Source organism: Tyto alba, unplaced genomic scaffold (genome assembly GCF_018691265.1).
Source record: "Tyto alba isolate M040663 unplaced genomic scaffold, T.alba_DEE_v4.0 Super-Scaffold_5, whole genome shotgun sequence".
In the NCBI taxonomy this organism is placed as follows: Eukaryota; Metazoa; Chordata; class Aves; order Strigiformes; family Tytonidae; genus Tyto; species Tyto alba.
In genome coordinates, this window is record NW_024881326.1 from 200,787 (window position 1) to 223,276 (window position 22,490).

Sequence of the window (22,490 nt, forward strand, 5' to 3'; positions counted from 1 at the left end):
CATGCAACAGTGCAGCTTTAACCAACGCTCCTGTTGAACGGCTCCTTGCAAATGCCTTGCCACCACACAATGACCTTCAGGAGCAGTGGTGGGGCTGGAGGCCTTATCAGCCCTGCTAGGGATGAAGCAGTCAGTCAAATGGGGCTCCACATTGTGTGGGGTTGACTACGACCTTGAGCCACTTCGGTGACTGCGAAGCACAAAGGAGATGGTGACCAGACACCACAATGAACAATGGTAAGAGAGAAAGCCCGTGGCATGTCATCTCTGCTCACTCCTGAACAATGGCTGCAACCTCCTTGTCTTGCTGGTCAAACTCTCCCATCACCAAGGACAGTCCCGGACTGATGCAGGATGCTCAGAGTCGTGCAGTCTCCACCTTCAGAAGTTTTCCAGGCCAGAAAAGACCTGATCAGCCTGGTCTGGCCTCAGATTGCTGACCCTACTCTGAGCAGCAGGAGATGATAGGTTGCTCCCAAGGCTTCCTTCCAACCTGAGCTGTCCCATGACCGGCTGCATGGGGACACGACACCACTTTTGCTGACTGCCTGCAGCCAGTGTCCTGGCAGTAAGAACATGCCTGCCTTTCTGCACAGCTGCAGCACTGCACTGCTCCAAACCTCAGCTCACAGCACACAGCCTGCATCTACTGAACATCACGTGTGAGGAGACAGCTCGACATTACCCATCTCCAGGTGAACAATGCACAAATGCGTGCTCCCTGGTGCGGGTATAAAGTGGATTTTAGGGCTCGTCCCAGGCTGTTGCTGTAATACTGGCCAGCTGCAAATGCTCACATTGCTGACAGCGTTGTGTGGTCACATGTGTGGCCAAAAGAAATGCAGTGGTCCAGCTCTGAAAGAGCTCAGCTCTCCAATACAGGACATAACGAACATAGTTGGTGAGACCAGACCAACAGGATCAAGATGTTAGGCTAGAAGAGAGACTGAAGAAAGATGCAGAGAGCTGTGAGGAGAAGGGCAATAAGCTGTTCCCTGGGGAACAGGGCAAGAAACCATAACATGGACAACTGCGATGCATCCTTGGGGAAACTGTTAGTGAAGAAAATTAGCCATATGTGGGGAAAGACCAGGGTCTCCACTCCCCAAGGTATTGAAACAGAAGCAGGACACACATCTCTGGCACTTGTCAAGGAGATCAATCACTGTGAAGCTCCTGTTCACCTGCTAGAAGGATGGAGTGGCTGTGGGGCCACAGAGGAAGAAAAGCAGGTACATGGTTTTGGCTCTGATCTTTGGCAACAGCAGTCACAACTATAGATCAAATGCCTCAAAAATCTTTAAGTTAGAAAAAAAAAAAAAGAAATGGGTTGGCAAGAAGGAAGGTCAGTGTGGAACATTTTGCTCAAGGATTTACAGATTGCAGTGTTTTGTCCCCCCTGTTTGCCTCAAAACCACAATTCCTCTGAAGTCTGCCTGATTTTAGTATGGGGAATTCTTCTGGCTTGGCTTTTGTTTTCTTTCTAAACACCTGAAAATTAAAAAGGCCATTTCATGTGACCTACAACGATGGCAGACACCTGTGCCCCAAATTTTAATTTTATCAGAACTAGAAAGTGAAACAAATTCAGGAAAATCAGACTTTTGTTTCAGCTGAGCCTGATAGGAACTCTGTTGGCAGCAAATAGCATGTGGGTAACACATATGTTCCTTTGAGCAGCTCTTGGGACTCTCTCTCTCCTTTTTTTTTTTTTTTTTTTTTTTTTTTTAAACAGCTCAATCTATTTAATATACCACATGTCCTCACATAATCTGTGGTGGGTTGACCATGGCTGGATGCCAGGGGTCCACCAAGCTGCTCTATTGCTCCCCCTCCTCAGCTAGACAGGGGAGAGGAAGAAATACAACAAAAGGCTTGTGGATTGAAATAAGGATAGGGAGATCCCTCAGCAATTACTGTCCTGGGCAAAACAGTCTCAGGGAAAATTAGTTTAATTTATTACCAATTAAATCAGAGTATAATAATGAGAAATAAAAACTAAATCTTAAAAGACCTTCCCTCTACTTGTCCCTTCTTCCCAGGCTCAACTTGACTCCCAATTTCTCTCTCTCCTCCCCCCCATAGCACAGGGGGATGGGGAATGGGGGTTCCTGTCAATTCATCACCTGTTGTTTCATGCTGCTCCTTCCCCCTCAGAAGGACTTGCACTCTTCCCCTCCTCCAACGTAGGGTCCCTTTCATGGGAGACAGTCATCCACGACCTTCTCCAATGTGAGTCTTTCCCATTAGCCACATTTCTTCCTGAATTGCTCCAGGGTGGGTCCCTTCCATGGGGCCACATGGCTTGTCCTGGAGCCTGCTCCAGTGGGGGCTTCCCACAGGGTCACAGCCTCCTTCAGCCACCCACCTGCTCTGGTGTAGGGTCCTCCATGGGCTGCAGGTGGGATCTGCTCCACTGTTAATTAATCCCCACGAGCCCCAGGTGGATATCTGCTCCAGCATTAACCCCCACGAGCCGCAGGTGGATATCTGCTCCAGCATTAACCCCCACGAGCCGCAGGTGGATATCTGCTCCAGCATTAACCCCCACGAGCCGCAGGTGGATATCTGCTTCACCATTAACCCCCACGGGCTGCAGGGGGATATCTTGCCTCATGGTCTTCACCAGACTGTTGGTGAATCTACTCAAGCACACCTCCTCCCCCTCCTTGTTCACTGACCTTGGTGTCTGCAGAGTTGTTTCTCTCACATATTCTCACTTCTGTCTCTGGCTGAAGTTTTTTCCCCTTCTTAAATATGTTATCCCAGGGGCACTGCCACCATCGCTGGTGGGCTCAGCCTTGGCCAGTGGTGGGTCTGTCTTGGAGCCGGCTGGCATTGGCTCTGTTGGACATGGGGGAAGCTGCCTGCAGCTTCTCACAGAAGCCACCCTTGCAACCCACCCACTGCCAAAACCTTGCCACACAAATCCAGTATGTCATCACTAAGAGAGATTTTGCTAACGAGATGCACAAGGCACGGCTTCCTGCTCTGAAGCAGAGACAAAGCTGTCCCAGCAGCACTGCTGCCCGGGGAGAGGACACCTCTTTGCTCTGGTTTGGGAGCACTCAAACGGGGCTGCCCCACGGCCCCGCTCAGCTGCCAGAAAACCACAGCCGGTGGTGCTGCGGGTCTCTGGCTGAGTCAGCCGCAGCAGCCGGCAAAGAGGAAGGCTGCCAGCCTGGCAGAGGGAGGGCACAGCCACCCCCGGGAGCTTGCACAGCCGGGGTGTCAGGGATGACTCAGGGTTGGAGAGTGGCCCTGTGCAGCCCTGTGCTATCCAAAAGGCTCCCAAGGCTGGCAGTGCTGAGCCCTCTGTTCCCTCTACCAGATGCCTGGATGCTGGACACCAATTTCTCACCTGTTCCCACATCCAACTTAAACCTCACAAGTCCAGGATTTGTGCCCCCGAGCTGGAATCCCCCAATCCCAGCCCGCTGCAAAGCACAACACTGCCTGACACCGGGAGAGAGGGTTTCTCCTCACCTCCGTGGCTGCAGGCACAGTCTCACAAAAGACATCCTGGAGAGACAGCTGCAGGGCAAGGCTCCTCAGAAGTAAATTGCCCCAGTGCTGGTAAAAGGAATGATAAAACTAGCCAGCGGTTGCTGAACAACCAGCTTTTTCCCACATGGCAGCAACATGCAGACCAGCTGCGGGTACAGTTTTGTCCCAGTGAAACCCCAGGTTTTCCTAGCGGCTTTCCCAGAAGCTGGTCAGGCAGGGCAGTGCTGGTTCTGTAACACAGAAAGAATAAGCACAGAAGCCAGTTTTCCACAATAAATTAGCGTTATTTTAGAAATAGCTCCAGTGCACAATCAGTATTTCCAGACAAGCAAAAAAAACCCAGACCCTCCTCTTTTACTAAAGAGGTTTACATATATGTATGAGTATATACATAAATTTGCATTAGTATGTATACTGTACACACACACAAATGTAGGTGGATAAATAGACAGAAGTGATGGGGCTTCGACTTTGGTATGTATTCCTTATGTGTTGGTTCAAGAGCACCAAAACCACAGAGGAAAGCTCTGAAGATACTGATCTCCCCACCCATGGCAGCCGTGCCCAGAGCGTGCCTGTGCCTGTGCCTGCCCCGGTCCTGTCCCCAGCAAGGCACCGGCAGGTCTGAGCAGGCAGGCATCGCGGTCGGGGCAGCTCGGGGCAGCACCTGGAGCTCTGCTTGATGCTGTGACCCGGGTGGTGGGAGCTCCCGGCGTGCCCCCGCCTGCTGCTATGGCTCACCGGCAGCTGGGGGACGCAGCTCGTAGCCGGAGAAGGCAGCTGCCCGTAGGATGTTGGGGGGCACTTGGGGCAACTGGCAGGGGCTGGGGAGGGGGACTCCCAGTGCTGTCTGCTCCAAGTTGTCCTGCTGCATGGTGCTGTCACCCAGCTGTGCCTCAGTCCCATGGCCAGGCAGGGGCTGCAGAGCATGGACGAGCTGCCCTCCACCCTCCTCCTCGCTGGCTGGCAGCTTGATGGAGCTGAGTGGTACCCAGTGCCCTGCCATGCTCTCCCACAGGTCCTCCTGGCTGGAGCTCCTGCTCGGTGTGGGCAGAGGAGGGCAGGGGCCTGCTCCCAGGGCTGGGCACTGGCATTTAGAGTAAGGCTGGAGGTGCACGGAGAGCCACATCTTGGATGTCCGGTAGTCCCTGTCACCTGTGCAGCTGCCTCTGGTCGGTCCCACCAGCGTTGGCTGCTCCAACATTTCATCCCCATCACGCGCTTCCCCACCCTCTTCCAGCCGCAACGAGACCCAGGAGCCAAAGGCATGCCCCAGCTGGCTGTTGGTGCAGGATGGGTCCTTTCCCTGGTGGCAGTCTGGCCCAAACCCATTGGCACAGTAGCCACTCATGTCCTGGGAAAGACTTTCCCCAAGGAGCAGCTGGACTGTGGGTGTTGTCTGCTCAGCTGCAGGCGACCCACGGGAGGGGAGCATGGTCGGCAGGAGCAGGGCGAGTGAGTCCTCCTCGAGCTCAAGGGTGGGCACCCTGATGGTCACACTCAGCTCCCTGTTCAGGAGAGCCTGCTGGGAAACAATCAGCGAAGCAGTCAGCCTCAGCTGGCTGAAACCTCCATGGGCCTGGGGGTGATGACCCATGCACCCCGAGGAAGGGAACAGCCCCAGACAGCCTGTCTGCTGTGCTCACACCAGGGAGCAGTGATGGCAGGGCTTTTCTCACTACAGCGCAGAAGCTAGGAAGAACAGGAAAGCAAAGGGCTCTGGCTCCGAGCTGGGCCAGTGCAAGCAGAGCAGCCTGCCACCTCCTCTTCACACTGGCATAGGGGACTTCTTTAGCTTAGCAAGTTTGTTTTGTCCCCAGAGAGCTCAAAGGGCTGCTCAGCCCAGGCTGCTGCCACCCCCAGCACTGGGAAACTGGGATGCAGGGGGAAACAGGGACTCAGGGAGAAGGCTGTCCTGGTGACTGTTTCCAAAGGGCTCAGTCCTGTTGGTCCAGAACACGTTTTGGATCAGCTCAGCAGGGCTGCAGGCCTGGGAGCCTCTCAGAGCCTTGGGGCTGCATTTATCCCAAGGGCAGAGCAGTGAGGGGCTGCATCTCACCCAGGCCAAAACAGGACAGTAGCCCCACTCTTCGCTTCTCTTCCCCTCTTTCTCCCCTTCAAGATTTTGTAGATGGACATGAAGCCAAGCAAAAGCCAACCGCCTAAGGCAGGAGGATCCTAACGCCATGGACCATGCTTACAGGCTACGTGCTGCCCCAAGACACCCTCCTCCAGGGTGACCCACGGCTGATTGATGCATCCCACCAGTATCTTCTCCCACACAGAAAAGCCTGGGGATGCAGTGTGTCGGGAAGCAGGGGAGGCACCCGAACACCAAGCCAGGTTTGGCTGTGCAGGGGGTGGAAGGAAGGAGATGCTGAGCCCCCTGCAAATTCAGAGGACCCCAGCTTGGCTGCGGCACACAGGGGACAGAGGCTGGAGGAGGATTGTTCACTCACAAGCGTTCTCGGGAGGTGTGTCTCCGAGGGACTGGGGAAGATGTGCAGCTGGACGAAGCAGAGCCCGGCCATGCTCAGCAGCAGGAAGACGCCACTCAGCACAGCAAGGAGGACCCAGGGAAATCCTGCCAGGAGGTCACAACAGGCTGAGGGGTGGGTGGGAGGACCCCAGCCAGCATCCCGCCCAGCCTGCCTTACACCAGTGCCTCCCCAGACCCCCTGTGGCAGACTGGGATGTTCGAGGAGGAGATGCGGGGCAAACCCAAGGAGGATGGTGAGAGAGAATTTCCCCAGGAAAGGTCCCCACAGGGCATTACTGGGCCACCAACCCTGACCAGAATGGCTGGGGGGGTGAGTGACCCACAGCTCCACACATGTCCGTGCTGCAAGCAGGACCCAAGATGCAACTACAGCAGCTGAGCCAGCAAGAGACCTCCCACCTGCGGGGCCTGCCGGTGTCACCACGCACTGTTCGGCCTCCCGGCTCTGCTCCCTGGCCATGTTCGCAGCCACCGTCCGGATGCAGTACTGCGTGCTGGGCTTGAGGAACCTGAAGGTGCATGGTGCTTCCTCCTCACTCTGCTTGCAGGGCACCTGGAAGCAGAGGGGATGTGTGGCCAAGGCGGCTGGAGGTGGAGTCTGTGCACCACTCCTCTCCCCAGTGCAGCCTTGATACCTCACTCGCCCCACGGTGGGGAGCACAGCCCCCCCCGCCCCTCCACCAAGCACCTCCAGTGCTTGTTTCTTCACCCCAGGAGGTGTTCAGGTCCCAGAGCATCTTGTTAAACACCTACTGCATGCTTTCACCTGAAGAGAAATTGTTGCAGGTTTTTCTTACTCATGCAGTCTAGAAGAGGAGAGGGATCTTCTGCCATCCCCATGTTGTGAGCCCCGAACTGGGGGTGCAAAGCATCTCACGCCTGCTTGCACTGCTGGGTGTGGGGGGGGCTGGGGCAACTCTATGGGCATGGGCACTACCACACCAAGGCAACTGGACACAGGCGTCTTTGCCGCACCAGGAAAGCTCTGGTAAGTCCCATGCACTCTGAGCCTTGCCCACCCCACCACATACTTGCTGGACGAGCACATCCCCTTCGTACAGACTCAGCCAGTACCACAGCTTCAGCAGCACTTGATCAACTGGCTTGTAAGAGCCGTTTTTGCTTCGGTACGGAGTGAGCGGCATGATGATATTTATGCTGAGGATGTGATCCTGGAGCAGCCAGGACAACTTGGGGGGGCCCACAATTGCTGTAGGGAGGGGAAAAAAATGGAGGAGGAAAATTAAGCCCTTCAAAACAGAAGGCAGGCATCTCATTTCTCTAGAAATTATGTTTTTCTGTTGGACATCCCACTCCCAGTGCACAGAAACTTCTTCAGGTCTAGACCGATGGCACCGTGTGCTGTGAAACCAGCTCGAGAAATGGCAGCCACCACATCTTTGTGACAGCCAGCACTGCTTCTGCCTCCTTCGGTCACACCAACACAGGCCAGGACAGGCCTGCTAGCACCCCTGGCTCCCTGCTGCTGAGCACTTCATCTCTGAGCCATCAGACAGTGGTCTAGAGACTGGCTGCAGGGTGCAGCAATTGCTCTTTTAGCTAAGTGCATCTATTTCCATGTCAGCTAGATGCAGAAGGAATGACAAAGGGAACCCAAACAGCTGACATACATCCCATTTTAGCTGCTGGCACATTCAGTTCATTGCGATAGCCCCCTGTGAGGTGAGTTAGGTGAAGGTCTCAAAGTTTTCCCTTTCTCCAAAAGACAGCGAAGCTTTTTGGACAGGACAGCCAGGCTGTGACTGAGAAGAGGCACGTGCCTGCATGTTGTAAACATGTCAGCCAGGGCAAAAACAGTGCTGGATGGACTACTCCTGCCTTCACCAGTCTGCACCAGCTTTACTTTGCTGGAACAAAAATGCCCTCACCCAACATCTCCCAGACCTATGGCAGGGATGAACAGGGGATGCTTTTAAAAGGCAAGCCTGGAGGGGTATCCTCTTTCCTGCTCCATCCCACTGCATTCTCCAGAGACCCAAATTCTCACAGCACCTTGGTGGCTCTGGGGCCTCCCATCCGTGGTCCTCAACTCACTGTGTCTCCTCCTCTGTCCCCTTGCTCTTCACCCAGCCCTTCCCCAGCAGCTCTGCTCCCATCCCTTCCCTCCAGTTGGGGCTCTCATCTCTTTTCCCACCAGTACCCTCATATGATTTCCCACCGTATCCCAGCAGACCCCTCCAAGGACCCCTCTTCCCATAGGCCCCCCCTGGAAAGAGCAGAAGCACAGCTGAATGAGCTCTCTGGTCCTTACTGTCTCTGTATGGCTGCAGCTCGCTGGAATAGGCCCACTTGGACAGCTCGCCTCTGGCAGCTGCTCTCACCCTTGCCCAGTAGATATCATGGATCTCGTCGAAATAGAGCTCACATGTCCAGGAGGAGCCAGTGCTGTTCCCCCAGCAGGTATCTGCCTTGGTCCAGCGAGGGGTTCTGCCCATGGAGAAAATGCAGGGATTTCTCCTTTTTACACCTTACTAATGTGATGGAGTAAAGAAGATGGGGTGTTCTTCTCAGCGGTGCCCAGTGAGAGGGCAAGAGCTAGCAGGCACAGGTTGAAATACAGGAAATTCTGTTTAAGCATAAGGCAAACCGCCCTCAAAACCCTAATGCGAAAGCAACCCTTTTTCTTTTTTTACTGGGAAGGTGACCAGGAAAAGAAACAGGCTGCCCCGGCACGTTGTGGAGGTACCATCCCTGAAGGTGGTCAAACCCCAACAGGACACAGTCCTGAGCTGGCCCTGCCTGAGCAGGGGTTGGACGAGCTGGTCTCTGGAGATCCCTGCCAGCTCCACTGTTCTGTTACTCTAGGATATTTACTGCTAGATGATAATCCTCTGGCCGGCGGGGGTCCCTGAGAGCCCTCTGGCAGGGGGGACGAGCCACCTCTGCCCCCTCATCCCCATCACCCCACCTACCGTCTCCTCCACTCCACCTGGTACGTGGCACCGCCGGGAGAGCTAGGGTCCGGTTCCCACCGCAGATGGATGTGGAAGTTTTGTGCCTCCAGCTTCACGTTCCGTGGAGGCAACAGCATGCCTGGGGAGGGGGAGAGGCAGAGGGGCATCAGGCAGCATGTTGCTCTGCTCTGCAGGGCCACACTCCTTGGCCGGTCACCACTGGGCCATACTGCACAGGTCTCCCTGCTTTGCGTAGGGATTTTGGGACACCCTCCCACCCTACAACCCCCAGCTTCAGTCCCACAGAGGCAAACAGCAACTCCCTGCCAGGCTCAGGCAAGCACTGGCTGCCAGAACGGTGCTCAGCATCTGCATCCCGTGAAGCTTTTGCACATCCCGGTGCGTCCTATCTGCAGTCTTGTGAAAAGCACCGACATCCTGCCCGTGGCCACTGGTGACTGGGGCTTTCCTTCCCATCACACCTTGAAGACCACTCGGTCCCATCTTCCCAGCAAGTACTTGCTGTAGGGCTGAGAGCTGACCCCATGCTTCTCCCCGAACTGCAGCCAGGGCCGCTCCCCAGCCTGCTGCTGCAGCTCCAGGGCTGGACTTACCCCGGAGCAGGGTGCAACTGGCCAGGGACAGAAGCAGGCTCAGGGCAGGGCTCATCCCGCCGCAGCCCACCCATCTGTCCCCAGCTCTATGCTGCCATGCTGGGTGTGATGTTGGGAGGACGGGTGTGCTGGAGCTGTTCTGACACCTGCAAACACGACAGGCAGCTGGAACCTGGAATTAGAGAATTTTTTTTTTTTTTTTTTTTTTTTTTTTCACAAAGCTGTGGCCAGTGACACGCACCGCAGGCATGCCTTGCACAGGGAGGTTGAGTGCCCAGCCGTAGCACAGAGGTGGCTGCTGCAGAATGGCAGGGGACACCCCTGCTGCCCCCCGGGATGGGGTGAAGCATCAGTGGGGCAAGTGCCCTTAGGGCTGTGGTGGCAAGAGGGCCCGTGGGGACAGCAAGCAGCTGCTACACTGCCACGGCACCATGCATGTGCTGCAGGGACCTTCTGCTGCACCCACCTCTAGCTGGTCCCCCATGGTGTTTGCTCCCTCCCTAGAGGCAGCAAAAAGTCACACTGCTGGTGCCACAGGGACAGGGGTCTGGGAAAGCTCTGGTGTGATGCTCACACTGCTCTGGCAGTGACTCAGCCCTGCTCCAGGCATGACTCACACTGGCGCAACCGGTGAAACTGCTGCTTCGGAACTCCCAGCCCTCCCACGGCCCCTGTGGGACAGGGAGGGTACCGTGCATGCTGGCACCCAGACAGGCAAAACAGAGCACCCCAAGGCACCCCCCTGGGGCGCCGTGCTCCGAATAGATCCCTGTCTGCATGGACCACAGCGGAGGCTGGTCCCACTGGGCACCTGCGTCACAGCCCTGCACAGCCCCGGAGGGGACACTGGGGCAGTGCTGTGGCATGTCACCACTCCGCTTCCTCCTTCCTCTTTCTGAAACTTGGCCAGTAGCTCCTTACCTTGGTCTCGCCCCAGCACTCAGCTACCAGGCAATTTTTTTCCCTGCTCTTGCTGGCTATGGAGAGAACCTTGCTCTCCAGGGAAAGACGTGCAAGGGCTTTGAGGCCACCAACGCTGACCTCCCAGTTGTGGGGACATGTCCTCCAGTGAAGGTGGGGAGCCTGGGGCCACCTCCAGAAGCAGATGGGTGGAATCATCTCCCTGGCTGGACTGGACATCCATAGGCTTACACCCACCTGCTGCCTCTTGTTCTTCCCATTTTATACTGAGTCTACATTAACGTTACGATCATGACCGCCTTGGCAGGCGTGTATAAAATACCTTCCCCAAGTTTCCTGTCCCTTGCCATCTTTCAGAGCTGGAAACAAGGAGGAGCAGCCAGCAAGTGGGGATGGGCAGCTAGCTGCAAAGTGTGAGCAAGGGCTCTGAGCCCTGAGGCAAGACCTCCAAAATGCCAGAGCTGAAGTATGGGCAGCGAGTTTACGGCTTTCCCCTGCCCCAATGCCAGTCCAAGACCTCCCAGCTTTGCAGCAGGCCCTCAGCAAAGGCAGCAGGTGTTTATCCCTGGAGGGAGAAGGGGCCCACGGGATAGGTGCCGAGACTTGCAGAGCAGCAAGTCAGCTCCCTGGGAAGACTCTGGGACCCGGCTGTCTGTGCGAGCAGGGACAGAGCTGCTCCTGCCGCAGGAGGCGAGAGCACGCAGGGGGCCAGTGCTTTTGCAGCAGCGAGGGAGGCCGCAGGGTGGTCCCTGTCAGCACCCTGCTGACCCCAGCACACCAGGTCCCCCTGCCCGCCTGATCCAGAGGGAAAAACCCAGCACCCCTCACCACGTTGCGGTTTCTGTAAAAATATGGTTCAGTGGCTATCCCGTGGGCTGAGAATGCAGACATTAATCCCCCTCTTTTCCGCACATCCCTTGCTTCACCTGTGTCCCCCATCGCCGTGCCACCCTGAAGCACCAACTCCCCCCCTACCTTGGGCCACGCGGTTCCTCATCTGGCCCCTGCCGCCACAGGAACCCGCTAGAGCAAAGGCGGTGGTGCCGTCCCTGTGCCCACCGTGCTCTGTTAAACACAACCGCCTTCAGCTCAGCAATCCCACGCCAGACTCCGTGCGTTCGCTGGAAGCATCGTCGAGGTCTGCCCAGCTCGCAGGCTCCCTCCCGCCGGGGGACAGGCCCCGTCCTCTGCCACTGCGCTGCAAGGCTGTGGGAGACGTCCCACCACACGTGATTTGGCTCTCGTGGTTCGTGCCCTTTCTCTTGGGTCAGGCTTTATTTTTCTTCCTTCCTTGCCAACAGTGTCTCAGCCGCTTGCGCGCTCCCCGGGCTGGCAGCCCTCGCCCGGCTCACCAGTGCCCTCTGCAGTGACGAGATGCTGCCAGCACCCAGGCTTAGCACCCAGCACCCACAGCCCCCTTTGCAGGGACCGCCTGGGGACAGAAGGCAGAAGCAAAGGGATCGGGCCAGGACCAGGAGTGACGCTTCGCATGACAAGACACCAGCCAGGACATCCCCGCAAAGCCAACAGCAGGAGGTTTTATCCTTGTGGCCACCAGCACTGCAGGCTGGCTGTGCAGACCCGGGACCTTGCACCCTGCTCTGACCTGGTGACCCCAAGGAACCCACGTGTGGCTCAGCATCATCCTACGAGCCCCAGGGCCCTGGCAGCCCAGCACAGGGCTTACGCTTTCCGAGAGCAATGCTGTGTGACCACTACGAGACTAACGGAGCCACCAACCGCGGCACCGCTGGAGCTCGCTGGCCCCTTCAGCTCTGCCAGCCCAGGCATTTTAACGCAAGAGTCCAGCAGCTGCTGAGTGCCACCTTCACTGCTGTCCCTGCACCGTGCCCACAGCTGGCTGCACTCAGCAGCCTCGGTGCACAGCACGAGTGGCGACATGGCTGGTGCAGCCGGCAGGGCAAAAGCTAGACAGGAACAAGGACACACAGCCAGCAGCGAACCGGACAGACTTTAATGCCACCCTCACTGAGAACATCTTGCGCTTTTTGCCTGCCCCAGGAACCGCCAGGTGCCCCCGTTTCTACCTGCATCCGTGCATGGGGTGGCAGGGGATGCCAATCAGGCTGGGTGATCCCCCCCAGACCGAAGGGCAAGACGACACAGGCAGGAGATGCTTTAGCTGTCTCAGCACACGTAGAGGAGCATTTAAAGAGCTCTTCTAGTGCTGACAAAAGCTCACAAGAGCAAAAGCTCCTTCGCCCTTGCCTGCCAGCTCCACACCGGGCAGAGCCCAGCACCATCCACCCCACAAAGCACTACGCATGAAACGAGCTGCCTCCAGCACCCTCAGCCCCTTTCCCTTTTTGGTTAGAGGGTGAGGGGAAACCCTGTGACAGCTCAGGGCGGCTGCAGGGGCCAGGAAGGCTGTGGTGCACCAGGTGCAGTCCCAGTACCATAGGCAGGGTAAGGCCAAGGAGGATGGATGCTTCCAGGGGGCCCCGAGGGTGGTTCTGGGTGGTTGTCCCTGAGCAGTCTGGCAGCACCTCCTCTCCCCAGCCTTCACTCAGCATTTTCAAGTCAGCAAGTGTTACAGAGAGATGGCCATCCCCAGGCCCAGGAGAAGACAGATGCCTGCCACAGGCAGGACACAGGCAGCCTGCTGCCAGCCCACGGCACCGGGGCTCCGCAGGGGCCACGGAAAGGGCAGGTCTCTCCCCTGGCAGAGGGTGCTGCAGGGAGGAGATGACTCCACCAGCACCAGCCTGGCTTCCCCGGGGGCTGGAGGCACTGCTGGCCACTCCCCGGAGGGCACACGGAGGGGTGCGGAGGGAGCAGGTAGTGCTGTGGCAGGATCGGGCACCAGCACCCGCTGCTGCCTCGCTGGGCACCACCATCTCTGTCCCTGCCTCCCCGCAGCGCCCCGAGCCCAGGCTAAGCTTTCCCAGGTAAAACCCATCCTCCGAAGGCCTTCTCCAGATACCGGGCTACCGCCAGCGTCAGGTGGTCGTTGTAGGAGGCGGCCACCAGCTGTATGCCCAGCGGCAAGCCCTCGCTGCTCAGGCCCAGCGGGCACTGCGTCACCGGCAAGCCCAGGACATTGAAGATAGCTGGAAGAGATGAGGTTGCATCCCGTCAAGCACAGAAATCAGGATACATCACCGCCTGGCTCTCCCAACCCAGGTAGGTAGCTGCTGCCACGCATGGCGCCAGGCTCCTGGGAGCTGGTCCTTGCCTGAGCGGTGCAGAGACATGGTGACACGGGGACACCGTGGGCCAGAGGTTCCCAGCACCCACATCACATATGCAAACTGCACCCACAAGTGATGACATACTTGTGTGGCACTTGCTGTGATATGCTAAGATCTGCTTTGAGACGGTCCTGCCCCAGGCACCGTCCCTCCATTACAACGATGCCAGACAGCATTGCAACACAGTGCTGGGATCAAGGAGCTCAAGCTGCAGGAAAGCCACGCAGAGATTCCCACACTGTACCCCAAGAGATGCAGCAGCTCTCGGGTGCCTGCTAAACCACAGTGCTGGCTGTAACAGTGTGAGCCCCCCACACCCGGGATCAAACGTGCCCCGCTGCAACAGCAGGTACAAATACCACAGTTTTCAAGCATGACCATAATCCTTGCCCCATGTTCTGGAGCAGCAAGACACCCCTCTGCACTGCAAAGCCCACGGTCAGTGATGGAAAAACTCTGGGTAAAATACCCTGGCTCCCAGGCTGCATTGCTGCAGCGGGTGAGGACATGCCTGCAGCCCCTGCCCGTACCCCAGCAGAGGAGTGAGAGCTGCTCACCTGTGTAGGCGAAATTGAAGGGCATGCATATGGGGGAGTGGTGCCTGGGAGCTATGGTGGGGTGGGAGGGGTAGAGGAGCACCCCATCGGGTCCCAGCAGGGCCTCCATCTCCTCCTGCAGGCTCTTCCCCATGCTCACCAGCTTGGCATTCCCACCGGGGTTGAGTTTCATCAGCTTCTCTGTCAGCCCCAAGGCTGCAGGGCAAGGGCACAAACAGGAACAGATCAAATGGACTGTGGGTGAAGCAGGCTAGAAAGCACACCGTCCGGCCACATGCAGCAACCCCCAGCTCCTAGTGGGCCCCCCCCAAGCCCCCTTCCCTGCCAGCAGCACCTCCCCAGCTTTGCCGAGGGAACGGCTTTCAGCCTGCCCATTGCTTCAAGTTTTATCAGCCACTGGGATTGAGCAGAGCTGGTGGGGTGACATCAGCACTCATTAGGCAGCAGCATGACAGCACTGATTAGGGTTCTCTGGTATCTGCCGCTAAGAAATGAGATTGGTGCAGACCCCTGACTGGCTCCCTCTAAGCCTCAGCAGCCCTGGCAGGGCTCACAACAGGAGCAAAGCCTGCCTGCAGCTCCACTGTCCTCACTTCTCCCAGGATATCCAATTCAATTTATCAATGATCCAGCCAACTCCTCGTGGAGCACACGTTTGACCTGAATACACCGAGTATTGTTACAAAAAAAAACCAGCCTAAAGTTGCTCAGTGCAAACTCCGGAGTCCCTTCATGGGGCTCTGGAAGGACACTATTTCCATTTCACAACTCACCCACCCCACCACTGTCTCTGCACACCCCGGGGCTCCTCCCGGCCTTACCGATAGCTGGGAGAGTGTGGGAAGACATCCCCACGAGCCACTTCATCAGCTCCCACAGCGGCCACACCGGCTTCCCATGATCCCCCAGCAGGTCTGTGAACAGCTGCGCCTCCTGTAACACACACACACACACGCTCCCTCCATCACCACAATCGGGTAGTGTGCGACAGGCAAGAACAAGCTGACAAACGACAGCGCAATCTCCAGCTGTCCAATTATCCTGATGCAAGCTGTTCCAACTTTCAGACAAGCCATGCCTGTCAGGAGTGTCACACAGCTCTAGCACTAACCCCGAGTGGCAGCAGGAACATCTCCCCCTGCCAGAGACAGCAAGAAGAGGACCTCGCTCTGCGGAGGGAGAGCCCCCCAAAGCAGCACCTTTCAGTACCCCTCCTCAGACACGACGCAAAGGATGATGCTCTGGATAATGTCTCCTGGAGGCATTTCCTGCTGTTATATGGCTGTGGGATCAGGAAAACTGAGGCAGAGGGGGCCAGGCATGCCCTTCTTAGCAAGATGGGGTCTGTTTACTTTTCACAGCTGCCTGTATGGCAGAATGCATGAGGTATAATACCCCTGAGAGTTTATTTTTGCTACAAAATACTTCCACGCCTGTACAGAGCATGGCACAGTAGCTACAATCCAAGGGAATAACACATGCTGGCCTGCTGCTGAAAAGCTGCTAATCTACTGCCTCAGTCCTGGCATCCCAATGGGTATTAATCCCAACCTATGATGTTAGGAGGCACAGCACGGATGTAAGAGCGAGGCTGGGCACTCCCTACTTGGCTGACTTGAAAAACTGCACAGTAACAGTCAACATGCTAAAAAGGCCTCTCCCTCCCTAAAGTTGCTCCTCTGCTGGGAGCCCCATTGCCATCTCATGGGAAAGCAAGGGAGAAGGGGCTGTGTAGTTCTGGAAATAGATGAAAGGGAGATTGGAGGGGACAAATGGAGCAGAGAAGGCCCCCAGCCAGGTCTGGAAAGCCTACAGCTCTCCATGGCTGGCCCAAGCAGCCAATTCTTTCCTGCTGCTGCCAAATTTGTGCCTTTGCCAGGTCTGTCTGACACACCTGCCCATCGCTGTCCTTGGACGACATCATGGCTGACCAGATCTGGAAAGAATATTTCATCTTGTGGATCGCCACGCGCTGAACCTGGACCCCCAGCTCGCCTTCAAGGTGCTCCACCACCTAAGGGGAAGAGCGGGAAGAGTTTGTTTCTGCAAAGATGTGATGTGCTGCTCTGCGCTCAGTGCATGGAAACTAGGGACAGGAGAGAGCCCAGGAGCAGCTTCTGTTTGCTGCTGTGCAGAGGATTCCTTCAGCTCCTGGCCTGTTCTCCTCCGCCCTGAGCAGCGGGACCTCCCCCATCCAATAACGACCTTGGAGGTCCCCAAACAATCCTCTGTGACACCCCCAGTGATGCTCCAGAAGAGCAGCGAGAACAGCACAAATTTCACTGAAAAACAAAAAGAGTTTATTTGTATGACTAAATGCCAGGCAGCAACCCTGGGAAGAGGGCAAACACACAGCCATCCCTTCGCTGTGTGATGTGCCCCGAGAAGGTCTCCATAACATGGACAAGAGACCTCAAGAAAACAAAATATGGCTACAGCAATGGAAATTGGGCCAAAAACGTTGGACACCCCAACACATGAGTGCTGCTGGCAAAGGCATCTGCAGCTGCTCACAAGATCTTCCTCTTGTTTCTTCTTTAACACAGAAGAATAAAAAGGTCTTTCCACTTTGTTTCCACTGGAAGCACAGGACCAGGACTCAAGGCTGCCTCCGCGGCACTGCAGCCACAAGCCCTCCACCCCGCCAGCCCCTGCAGGAGCCATGCCCAGAGCAGCTCACCTGGTCTCCAAGGGACTCTTTGGACTGGTGCCCCCGGTTTTATCTCCAGGCTCACCCCAGTGAAAGCCGACCTCCATTCCTTCCTACCTTCTTTTGGGCCTCCAAGATCTCCTTGTCCACAGGTGACACAAAAATGGACCCGCCATCATGATCCATGCAGTGAAATTTTATCTTCTCCAGTGACACTTTTTCATTCAGTTTCAGCCTGCAAAAGGAACAGTGCTTCGCTCGCAAATCCGTCCCTGGCTCCTTTCCAGCTGCCAGAGCTGCTCACATGCTTCTTAATGCATCCTCGGGACACCATGCTCTACCCATCCGGGTGGGAAGGAGAGTCCCTGAAGACACACAGGCACTTGCTGCCCACAACCCGTGCAGCTGCTCACCCACCCTGCTGGTCCCAGAGAGTTCTGCATATTTGTTGCTGTTAGGAAAATCCTCATCTCTCAAGACTGTAATTACCAACCCTGGCCATGGCCAGAATTGCACCACAAAAGCCATGGAGAAACCAAAGCGGTAATGGAGAAAGCAACCACGTGCAGGCTGCAGCAGGAAGCAGGACCTGCCTCATCCACCCCATCTCCGCCCTGCTCCTTACTGGTACATGCACATAAAAGGCTGCTTGGTTGCACGGACCTATGAAAAGACCAAATGGGGCCACGGTGTGGAATAGAAAACTCATTTAGGAACAGTAAAAAGCACACTGGAAATCCAAAAGAAAGGTCAGCCCCAAGAGGGAAGGGCCATGCCAGATGGCGCTGGCTGGAGCAGCTCACAGGCGACGTCCTCCTGCGAGGACTCGGCTGACTATGGCTGCCCGTTCCCCAAAGCTGCTCAAACAGCGGGCACGGGGGTGGTGGGAAGGACAGCCCTGGCTGCGAGGGTCCTGCTGAAGCCAGGGGTGGAGAACAGAAACCAGTAACAAGCAATCTGGGTGGCGCGGACCTGTCTTGTACAGCAAAACAGGACTGACTCACTGCGCTGGCCAGAAGGTAGCCGAGACCAATTCAGCAGCTTGAAGCAGTAGGAGCAACTTACTTGTTGGCTCCAGGACCGGCCATGACCCTCAGCATAGGCTCCAGATCCTCTGCATAGCGACACATGGGCCCCGTGCACAGGAAGCTGCTCCGCACCCCTTGAGCGTTTGGGAACTGGCCGTCGTTGGGCACCACCCCTGTGAGCAGAGAGGGAGATGTTGGGTACCAGCCCCTGAGCATCTGCAAGCATCGCCTCCAGCCGGGGCAAGCCGTGCAAGGGGGTGCCCTCCGGGTGCAGGGGGAAGCTGTCGCTCAGAGATTGCACACATTGGCAGTGCTTGCAAGCTGATGGCAAGGTGCACAGGGCCGGGAAAGGAGGAAAAGCACCCAGCCACGACACCCGCTTCCAGGGAAACACCCCAGCAGCAGATCCAGACCTTGGGAAAACATCCCACGCTGAGGATGCAATACCAGGGGTAAAACACCTCCCACCACCCATGCGCTTGGCGTTCTGCCACCAAGCAGCTTCCCACTGCCAAAGCCAGGTTGTGCTCATGCAGTGGGCTTGTTCCGTGCAAGAAGTTGCCCGTTCCTTTACAGTAATCCCAACAGAGACAAGCACAGGAGTGTCCTGAACAGGTTCCTCCCACACTCCACATTCTACCTCCTGGCATTTCTGCTGGGAAAACCCCCACACCTGCTTTACCTGTCGTGGGTTTATGGCCGAAGACTCCGTTGAAGAAAGCAGGCATCCGGATGCTACCACCGATGTCAGAGCCCACACCTACGACGGAGCAGGCAGCTGCCAGGACACAGCCCTCCCCGCCTGCATGGGAGAAAAACAGCAAAAAGCCCCACAGGCTTATAGTGCAAATCATCCAGCAAAGCAGGAGCATCTCACAGTGGCCGCTTCCCTTTGCGCGCAGATGGGGTGGGAGCTGCCCTGGCTTTAGCAATGTCTGGGGGAGAGCTGGGGAACGCGGGGCAAAGGGATTTCCCTGCTGAAGTGCCACACTAGCACTGCCGTTCACATGTAAAGCGAGACAGAGCAAGCTGAAGCGATGTTGGGTGTAACATCCGGGAGGTGCAAAGCAGCTGGACCTCTAAACGGCCTGCTGCCCTGCCTGGGAAGGAGGCCTGTGAGCTCTGCAACAAGTTAAAGCAGTGTGCAGAGGACTGGGGAACTCTTTCCTTCCTGCATTTTAACCTGCGGCTCGTGCAGGACTGCGTTGAGGTGCTGGGGCTCACCTGAGCTGCCGCCCACAATCCTCTGCAGGTCATAGGGGTTGTTGGTCCGGCCGTAGACCCTGTTGCTGGACTCGTACCACATGCACAGCTCGCTGCAGTTGGTCACACCCAGTGGGATGGCACCGGCCTGCTTCAGCCGGGACACCACCGTGGCATCCGAGGTGGCAATCACGTTGCGGCGGTTGACCAAGCCAGAGGTGTTGGGCATCCCTGTAGTGCCGGGGTCGGCAGATGGAGGGAGGTGTCAGGACCAGCTCCCCTGAGATTACCCCAGGGGCAGCGGGCTGCAAGGCCGGTCACAGGGACCCATGTCTGGGAGAAGCAGGTCCCCAGTGAGGGCTGCTCCTCCGAGGCACCGCAACCCCCGCAGCATTTGGGTACTAAAGCAAACACAGGCACACGATCCCAGGCAGAGCGGGGTGCAGACCAGGGAAGGGGAAGCTGCTTCCCTCCAAGTGCCCTGCCCAGGGGGCGCGGGTCACAACCTGGGGAACTGAAGAGAAGCAAGGGCACACCCACCGTGCAGAGAAAAGGCCTCCTTGACGGTGATGGGAACCCCTAACAAGGGGAACTTCTCCTCCAGGTAGTCATCGCCGGGGCCCTCCGAAAGCAGCTTATCTACCTGCCGGGCTTCCTGCAGGGCCTCCTCAAACCTGCAACGAGGCAACCGGCAGGGATGGTCTGGTGCTTCTCTCCTGCCTCGAGGGACTGGCCAGCGGCAGTATCTCCGCCAGGGCGGGCAGACGCAGGAGCCGGTAAGGGAAGACAAGTCTTCCCCCAGCTCTTCCGCAGTCTTCGCAAGAACCGCTCGCTTCCACACCCGGCCAAGACGCTGCCGGGGGCAGCCGGGCTGCACCGGCCCCCCCCCCCCCCCCCCCCCCTCCCCCCGCGGCGAGACGCTGCAGCTCCCCGTCCCGGGCAGGCGCGGCGGCCGCCGACCGCCCCCGGTGCTCGCCCGCTTACCGGTCCTTCACGACGGCGTTGAGGAGGGGGTTGACCTCCCTGATCCTCTCCACGTAGGCCTCGACCACCTCGGCGCACGTCACCTGAAACACCGCGGGGGGGGGGGGGGGGGGGGGTGAGGCCGGGGGCCGTGCGTGCGCGTCCCCCGAGCCCCGCCGAGCCCCGCCGGGCGCGCGCCCACCTGCCGCGCGCGCAGGCGCGCCGCCAGCCGCCGGGCGGGCAGCAGCAGGAGCGGGCGGCGCGGCGGCGGGACGGCGCGCGGCGGCGCGGGGCGGGCGCGCGGCGGCGCGGGGGACACGAGCGCCAGCAGCGCGAGGCCGGCGCGCGACAGCAGCCGCAGCAGCAGCGCCAGCAGCCGCTCCGCCCGCGACAGCGCCATGGCCGCCCCGCCGGGTGGCGGAAGTGACGTCAGCGCGCCGCGCGGCCCGCGTTGCCGTAGCGACCGCGCCCCCAGGGCGGGCGGAGCCGCGGCGGCCGCAGGCCCTGCGCGGGCCGGGCCGCTTCCTCGGGTCCTCCGCGGGCGGTCACGGGCAGCCGGCGCGGGCGGTCACGGGCAGCCCACGGGCAGCCCGGCGCGGGCGGTCACGGGCAGCCCACGGGCAGCCCGCCGTGGGCGGTCACGGGCAGCCGGCGCGGGCGGTCACGGGCAGCCCACGGGCAGCCGGCGCGGGCGGTCACGGGCAGCCCACGGGCAGCCCGGCGCGGGCGGTCACGGGCAGCCCACGGGCAGCCCGGCGCGGGCGGTCACGGGCAGCCCACGGGCAGCCGCCGTGGGCGGGCTGTGGAAGGAGCCGGGGGCGCTGGGGCCGGGGGGAGATGCTTCTGCTGCCCGTCTGCCTCCACAAGCCGGCCCCCCGGGCGCAGCCCCGACCACGGGTGCTCTGCCGGGAGGGCCTTACCCGCCTGCGCGACTTCAGTGCCAACCGCCCCAAAGTTGCCAGCTAACTCATTTGTTCCTTTGAGTTTTAAATACTGAGCTTCGTTCTCCGGCTTTTCCCCTTGTAAAAGATGACGGCTAACATACTTATTTTCAAACGGGCACCGAGATTTTTCAGTGGCTTGATTATGGGAACTGGAAGAGTGCTGTATAACTCTCAAGACAAAAATTACAAGAATTGGTAACGCTGGTCAAGAAAAAAAAATCATGCCTTTTAAAACAAGCATTTAAGCAGCATCTGATCTGGCCTTATTATACCTCTCTCCTTCCACATAGTTGGCAATTAAATTATCAGTGAAAAGCAAGGAAGATGAGGGGTTATATTTCTTATGAAAGTCTTTTACTACTGCAAAGTCAACAAGTCAGCATTTATAATCTGCAGCGTACACACCCTGAGAAGATACTGGGTTGACCTCCGTCCCATAAAAACCTAAGCTGAACATAAAAGGAAAGTCACCTTGATAATAGTTCTTTTTTTACCAACTCTTATCGAAGAGACCTTTTATTTTCCTGCCTAATGCCAGCGGAGAACAGGAGAGAAGGGAAGGGAAAGCCGCCTTTCCCCGCTTGGAGCTGGTTTCCTTTGCGCTAGGAAAGCACAGAAAGCTGCTCCATCCACTTGTGGGTTTGGTCACCAGCTGCCTCTGAGGGGCTGGAAAAGGCCCCTCCAGCTGTAAAAGGTGGGGGAGTCCTGTGGTCCTGCACGGACAAGGGAAACATTTGTCCCCTGATGATTTTAATCACCTGGTTTCTCCTTTTTCTTCGTCAGGCCTGCCCTGACCGCACACACCAGCCAATTCGGGGACAAGCAGTGCTGTGCTTGGTGCTTCCTCGGGCAGGCCAGCGTGTCTGTGGCTGACAGTGCAAAGGTGGGTTAAAAGCTGCTTGTTCCATTTCCCTGACACTGCTAGAACACCTGTGGCCTTATCTGGATCCTTATGTAGCCTTTGCCTCTTGCCCCACAATATCTAAGCATCTGCACACCCTCAGATTACAACAGGTACAGGTTGGGAAGGTTTGTGTGCGTGCCCTAACCTTGTCCCTGCACCTCTCTGCAATCATGGCTTAACAGAGCCCCAAAGTCACCTTCCTAGAAGAAACTGTAAGCCAGGACTTGATAAAACCTGTCTTGTGAAATCTCCTGGTAGTGTTGGCAGTTGCATCTTTGGTTTGCCAGATCTAGAACCAGGGATGACAAGGCTTCGTCAGATCTTAGGAGTGGCCTGGGTAAGTCAGTTGTCCCACAGGTTTCTTCCAGAGCTAGAACAGTGAAATGCATCCTCTGAAAGGAGAAAAGGAGAGGATGTCTCTCCTAAATGTAATCCCAGCACTGCTCTTGTCATATGTTTCCTCAACCTGTTGGTGGATTTGCCATTTTATCTCCCTCAAGTCCTGCCCAAACGTTGGCAGAGGGGGGTATGAGCAAAACCACTTCTGTCCCGGGTCTCTGCTTCCATTGCTG

At 57.5% G+C, this 22,490-nt stretch overlaps 2 protein-coding genes across 4 annotated transcripts; both read right to left on the reverse strand.

The window, feature by feature from the left end:
• Positions 1-3,770: 3,770 nt before the first annotated feature.
• LOC116962229 (interferon lambda receptor 1-like) lies at positions 3,771-12,314 on the reverse strand. Of its 3 annotated transcripts, none has more exons than XM_032995434.2 (8): positions 11,433-12,314; positions 9,537-9,708; positions 8,941-9,061; positions 8,280-8,455; positions 7,039-7,217; positions 6,407-6,560; positions 5,967-6,091; positions 3,771-5,029 (listed from the first exon to the last, which is right to left on the reverse strand). In XM_032995434.2, the coding sequence occupies exons 2-8, from the start codon at positions 9,589-9,591 to the stop codon at positions 4,238-4,240; spliced, it is 1,602 nt and encodes a 533-aa protein (XP_032851325.2). In that variant the 5' UTR covers positions 9,592-9,708; positions 11,433-12,314; the 3' UTR covers positions 3,771-4,237. The 3 variants fall into 3 exon arrangements, with proteins under 3 accessions (XP_032851325.2, XP_032851323.2, XP_032851326.2); XM_032995432.2 differs by having other exon boundaries at positions 3,771-5,032; XM_032995435.2 differs by lacking the exons at positions 9,537-9,708; positions 11,433-12,314 and having other exon boundaries at positions 3,771-5,032; positions 8,280-8,499; positions 8,941-9,037.
• A 96-nt stretch (positions 12,315-12,410) lies between these two features.
• FAAH2 (fatty acid amide hydrolase 2) lies at positions 12,411-20,470 on the reverse strand. Its single transcript, XM_042807311.1, has 11 exons — positions 20,273-20,470; positions 20,092-20,174; positions 19,648-19,781; positions 19,129-19,338; positions 18,587-18,706; positions 17,942-18,077; positions 16,994-17,111; positions 16,121-16,240; positions 15,048-15,159; positions 14,227-14,421; positions 12,411-13,528 (listed from the first exon to the last, which is right to left on the reverse strand). Exons 1-11 carry the CDS (start codon positions 20,468-20,470, stop codon positions 13,353-13,355), a joined length of 1,602 nt encoding a protein of 533 aa, XP_042663245.1. The 3' UTR covers positions 12,411-13,352.
• Between the last annotated feature and the right edge of the window lie 2,020 nt (positions 20,471-22,490).